The sequence below is a fragment of the Nyctereutes procyonoides genome, unplaced genomic scaffold (genome assembly GCF_905146905.1).
Source record: "Nyctereutes procyonoides isolate TBG_1078 unplaced genomic scaffold, NYPRO_anot_genome, whole genome shotgun sequence".
Classification (NCBI taxonomy): Eukaryota; Metazoa; Chordata; class Mammalia; order Carnivora; family Canidae; genus Nyctereutes; species Nyctereutes procyonoides.
In genome coordinates this window covers 73,814,823-73,820,890 of record NW_026575125.1, presented here as the reverse complement: position 1 = coordinate 73,820,890, position 6,068 = coordinate 73,814,823, and the positions used below count along the sequence as shown (strand labels likewise).

General features: G+C 42.6%; 1 protein-coding gene across 2 annotated transcripts; it reads left to right on the top strand.

Annotated features, from left to right (window-relative positions):
• Positions 1-1,321: 1,321 nt before the first annotated feature.
• BEX5 (brain expressed X-linked 5) lies at positions 1,322-4,460 on the top strand. Of its 2 annotated transcripts, none has more exons than XM_055338496.1 (3): positions 1,322-1,502; positions 2,572-2,637; positions 2,921-4,460. In XM_055338496.1, exon 3 carries the CDS (start codon positions 2,949-2,951, stop codon positions 3,285-3,287), a length of 339 nt encoding a protein of 112 aa, XP_055194471.1. In that variant the 5' UTR covers positions 1,322-1,502; positions 2,572-2,637; positions 2,921-2,948; the 3' UTR covers positions 3,288-4,460. The 2 variants fall into 2 exon arrangements, with proteins under 2 accessions (XP_055194471.1, XP_055194472.1); XM_055338497.1 differs by lacking the exon at positions 1,322-1,502 and adding an exon at positions 1,940-2,056.
• The last annotated feature ends 1,608 nt before the right edge of the window (positions 4,461-6,068 follow it).

Below are 6,068 nucleotides of genomic sequence, written 5' to 3'. Positions count from 1 at the left end.
TGAACGTTTTCATCCTAGGATTATATACAAAATAACATTTGTTATATACTATTTTCAATGGTTTCATGTCCTTTAATCTAAATATTTCATGTCTGTATTTAACAGGAAAAAGACACTTCAATATTTTTTCTGAAGCTGACCAATGATCTCAGCACCATTCCTTCAGTAATCTAACATCTCCCAGCTAATTCCAAGTATTTCAATCAGATTTCTAATATTTCTCCATATTTGGGCTTGATAATGGCCTTCTCTACTATTTATTTGTTCTATATTTATTCTGCCATAATATTGCGTTAATATTTTTTTTAATTTTCATTTATTTATGATAGTCACAGAGGGGGGGGCAGAGACATAGGCAGAGGGAGAAGCAGGCTCCATGTACCGGGAGCCCGACGTGGGATTCGATCCCGGGTCTCCAGGATCGCGCCCTGGGCCAAAGGCAGGCGCTAAACCGCTGCGCCACCCAGGGATCCCATACTGCGTTAATATTATAGCTTCACAAAACTTTGTATCTGTCAGCATAACTTTCCCAAATTATTATTCTGGATCGTTGGAAGACCTCAGTGCTGTTCTATTTTAGAGGCCATGGTAGAGTTTTGTAAAGTGAATTTGCAGTAATATAATTTAGGAGAGACCGTAAGTTTGTCACAGGCTCTCCAGATAGGAAAATCCACCAGCAAGACTCAGAGCCTCACCTCCTGGGAAGACCTCACAGAGACCCTTCACAAAGGCAACCATCAGCTTAGGTTTTTAATTTAAAGTCCTTAAAAGGGAGGTGATGTCTGAAGGGTCTGTACTATTAGGGTGATTCTGCAGGAGAAGGAGGTTATCGAGACTTTACAACTCGAATCCTATTTTTCAACTGAAAATAATTGTATTGTCTAATTATAACAACCAAAAATGGAATGCATGCTAATGGGAAACAAAAAAATAATCATCCTTTCCCTTAAAAAAATCAAATAAACGGAAATAAAGTAAAAAAAAATTATGTCACTTTCTGTGTATTTTCCAGACTTCCTTCCATTGCTGTTAAGGGTAATTCTGGGTTTTATTTGCTGGGGAGTTGGACAGGAGAGAAGTGGGCAATTAAAGGTTTAAAAAAGAAAGAATTATTTCAAAGCTGCAGCAGAAATCAGGGGAAAGGCAAATATAAACTACAAAATATCATGATGCATTTGGTTTTAAAGACTTCTAAACAGGAAAAAAAACATAGGGATGGGTTGTAGTGGGGAGAAGGCAGGGATGAAGAAAAAGGTGGCCCCGCCCACACTCCCGCCCCCACCCTCTTGCCGCAATGCAGGTGGGAACCATAATTGGGTATCTGAGCTCAGAGTGACGTGGCCCTTACGAGACCTGGAGCTGACGCGTGGGTTAGCGTCGCCTCCTAGTTGCAGTCTGGTTGTCCTTTGTGGCTGTGCGCCGGCACGCTATTGCCTTGAAGGCAGGCGAGCTGTAGCACCGGGAAGGAGGAAGTCGTAGAAGCTGACCCTGATCGGTTGCAGGTTGGTGGACGCTGACTGGGGTGGCAGAGGGCTAAGACCAGAGCGGGATTGGATTCTCTCGACCTTTTTACCCAATACCCATTTATATGGTGCAAGAAATGGACGGCTTGATGGGAGGAGATCGAGAGGGGCCAAGAGTTGGAAATGGGTACCAGTTAGGATGTCCTAGGAGTGCAGATCTCATGGGCGATCCGGCGTCTGGAAGGGAAGAGCCAGGGCAGGGCACAGCGAGGAAAAAGCCTGATTGTTGCAGGGCGACGGGACGGGGTTGCAACCAATGACCCTGGGGATGACGGACTCCGCCACGGGTCTAGGCCTCGGTTCCGGAATCGGTTCTCCACCTCCGTCCATTTTGGAGCCGGAAATGGTGGGCTGCGGCAAACGGGGGGGGGGGGGGGTGGAGATGATGGTTGCTGCAGAGGATATGGACAGGGATTAGGTCCGGGAAACACTTCCCTTCTGCGGAGGAGGCAATCGAGAGGAAGCTTTCTGACTCAGGGATCTGGTCGGGAGCAAGAAAGGTGTAAGCCTGGGCGCTGCCTGCGGACCCTGGGGTAAGCAAGACAAAGCGCTTAGACATCAGCGGGTCCAGGTTTGCAATACCCACGCTACCTCTTTGCTCTTCGTCCATTTTGATTCATAAAATGGTGGGCAGTGAAAGGAGGGTGAGTTCCAGAAAGTCTAATGGGCCCCAACTACATTGAAATTTTTTATAAATAAACCAGGTCACCATCCAGCAAGCTGTTTTGACTCCCCTGCCCAGCAAGTTGTCCATTTGCATTCAAGAAATTCTAATCAGGTGACGGGAGGGCTGAGGCGGAGGTAAAGGGGCCTAAAGAAGAGGTGAAACTGGTTGAAAATAATAATCTTTGATTACAATGCCTATTTCTGGAGGGCGGAGTAGTGCATTTCAGGACAGGAAAAAAACCGTGATACAGGATGGAGGAAAAAGAGAAGGTGGCAACCTTTGATTAATGGATTCCTAAATCAGTAACAGAGCAGGTGCCCCCCGATACTGGTCCTTTAATCAAGTGAACAGTCCTGGCCATCGTCGCATTTTTGTCTGCAGGTCTGTGGGTCCGTTGGTGCAGCAGATTTCAAAGCAAAGAGAAGACGACAACTTCTGAGCCTGCAGGTAAGTGGCTGCCTGGGGCCCTCTGGTTTAGGATTTATCGGGGATCATGACAGAATCTGGGAAACTCACTGCCCTTCCTGCCGGAGTTAAGTGCAGGAGGTGCAAGGAGTGGCCTAAGGAAAAATTGATGGGGAAAATGGTGAGCTTTGGAGCTGGGCTGGGTCTGGGGCGTCCCCTAGAGGGCGCACGAAGTTTCTCAGATGAGAGAAAACCTTTTCTGACAGAACTCTGACTCCTGTTGTTACAAAGTATTACATCCTTTTCTTGCTTTTTATCTCCTTAGGAAGAGTAAGCAGGAAAAAAATCTCAACATGGAAAATGTCCCCCAGGAAAGCAAAGGAGAGGAGCAGGCTCCAATGCAGAATGAAGAAGCCCACCCTTTGGAAGGTGGTGAAGGCCAGGAGCCTGGAGGAAATATTAGAGCCGGTTGGGCCCCACCTGCCCATGATGTGAGAGAGGATATGCCCAATAGGCTTGTCAATAACCTTGACATGATAGATGGAGATGCAGATGATATGGAACGGTTCATGGAGGAGATGAGAGAGCTAAGGAGGAAAATTAGGGAGCTTCAGTTGAGGTACAGTTTGCGCATTCTTATAGGGGATCCCCCTCACCATGACCATCATGATGAGTTTTGCCTTATGCCTTGAATGCTGAGGTTAGTAGTAATAAACTCCCTGCCTCCCAAAGTTGCATTTTCTTTATGTACCCTTTACTGTGAATCTGTGATGTTCTGTAATTTTTCTGATTGGAGAATTCATTTGACTTAGTCTGAAAGTTTTTCTGTCAGCCGGGGAGTTTCACCAACTTGCATGGAAAGATGTTTAGTACATAGTGTGAAGGTAATAAAGCAGTTTAAAAACCAGTCTATAAATACACTATCTCATTTAAAAGCATGCATAATATATGTGTGTGTATCAGAATGTTTCTTTAACTTTTCTTGATTACTTATTTTTTCACATTTTTCCAAAATGAATACATATGTATTATACATGTCAGGCAAAAAGTAAGAGGCAAAGAACTTGCCAATTGACTTATAAAGGGAATGGAGACAATCATTAAATGCTTCAGACACAATTTAAAGACACATAAATCTTCTATTACCTCTTATAATATAATCTCTTACTTGGAAGCACGAACCTGGTCATTATTACAGATATGTTTCTTTATAGTCAGCCTATTAATCTATGAATGAAGATAACATGTACACTCTCTAGGTGCTCTTCATATTTAGAGAAGGGCCCAAAAAGTGTGTCTACCATCAAGTCTAAATGCCAAGTGGGTGACACCTTTTTTTTAAGATTGTATTTGTTTGAGAGAGAGTACAAACGGGGAGGGGCAGAGGGACAAGCAGACTCCCTGCTGAGCAGGGAGCCCAGCATGGGGCTCCACCCCTGGGGCCTTAGCTGGTCAGACACCTGACTGAGCCACCTAGGCACCCCTGGGTGACACCTTTCTATACTTAAGGCTTCTGTGTCTCCCTTCTCTAGATAATGCCTTGACTGCTAAGCACTCTTTCCCCTTCTCCCTTCCTTTTGGCTCCCTCTGCTGGTCCCCACCACTACTGATGTGCTAGACCTACTGATTTCTCTTGAACCCTCAATGATCTGAATTCCCATTTTGCCCTTTCAGAAATGTGGAGAATGCCATTCCTGCTTTGTAGTTATTCTTAATCCAGGTGGGTACTCCCCTAGTGCTGCTTAGGGATCCAAATAGCCCTTTGTTTTTTCTCAGACTTTCTTCTTTATCCCCTTCCCCTAATAAAATCTGAGTGACATTCATTATAGTGTATTCAAAATTAAACTCTCTTTTCCATCCTCTGATGAATATGGCCTGTTTCCTTGGCTTTCCATTTTCTGTGGAGACCCTGCTACAGGTTTCACTCTGCACATACACAGGTGTGGGGGTGGCTTTATGTTTATACCATTCTAACCCCAGAATCCCCAGTAGTCTACTCACACTAACCTACATGAATCCAAAGGAGTTTCCCTCTGCCTTTGCTTTGATTTTTGCTGTACCCAATAAACCTATAATTACAGAACAATGGGAAACTGGCTGAGACTAGAGACCTAGTAAGTGGACCCTTGTTTTAGAGTATTTTCAATCACCCAGTCATCACTGGTCCCAAGTAGACTGTGCCTTTCTCATAATAAATATATTATCCAATTTGTCCTGATACCCTCGATGCCTAGCATAGGAACTGGTAAGTTGTAGGGCACAACAATTATAGCTGAGTCAAGAGTCCTGCAATCTGGGCAATCTGGTTTGCCTCTGATCATTTATGGACAAGTAACTTCTTTTCCCTACAGAATGTAGTTTGCAATTGAAAAAACAATAGAGAAAGCATTATACAACAATTTCAACACCTGGATTTAGTGTAATGTTTCATATGTCAGTGTTTATCAATGTGCTATATAGACTAACTGCATCATAATCACCTGAGGAACTGGCTAAAAATCCAGACAACTAGGTTTTACTCCACATCACTAGATCTTACAAGCTCATCAGACATCTCTGGACTTAGATAAATTAAAGTGGAGACCCTCAGCTTTAGTTCAAGTTTGGGTACACCCCTCCTCATATATATATATGTGAAAGTATTTTTAAGTGCCTTAATTAACCTGTATATATCAGACTTTATTTTCCCATTAGACTGTGCCCTTTTTAAAGAGACAACTGTCTTATTTTTATGTTCTCTTTAATGCATAGATTCTCAACCTTGGCAGCAGATTTGAATTACCTGAGATTTTAAAGTGGAGCTCAGGATCCATTCCCAACCAGTTGAATCAGACTCATTGGAAATGAGATCAAGGGATTGTTACATTAGAAAAACTCTCACAGTGATTCTGATGTACATGTAGAGTTAATCAACTGAGTATAATTTGTGATTAAAGTATCTATGGTTTATTTTCTCTGCACTACCTCTAATTGACTATGTGACCCTAAGCAATTAATTTCACTTATCTAGAATATAGATGTTGTGAAATACATATCAAGTGGAGGAATTCTACCCCAAATTCAACACATGAGATCCTTTTAAAATAGTATATGTGAGTGTTCCTCCAAGTTTGCTAGTGTACCAAATGCTTCAGAATCACATGTGGAGCTTGTTTAAAATACAGAATCCTGGCCCTTCATGCAAGACCATTTTTTAGTAATGGTGCCTAGATAACTGCAATGTTAACAAACTCCCAGGTGATTTTGTTGAACACTAGAGTTTGACGGTTACCTGTGCTGTATACATTTTTATCTCAAGTGTTTTAAGGACAAACCAATAAAATAACTAAAAGGATATAGATAAATGTTAGTCTGAATTCAGGGAAAAGAGCATAGAGGAGAAGGCCTTCCTGAACATTAGAGAAATAGAGGATGAAATCATAAAGGGAAAGATTGATATATACTACATAAAAATACTAAATCTTATGCAAAAT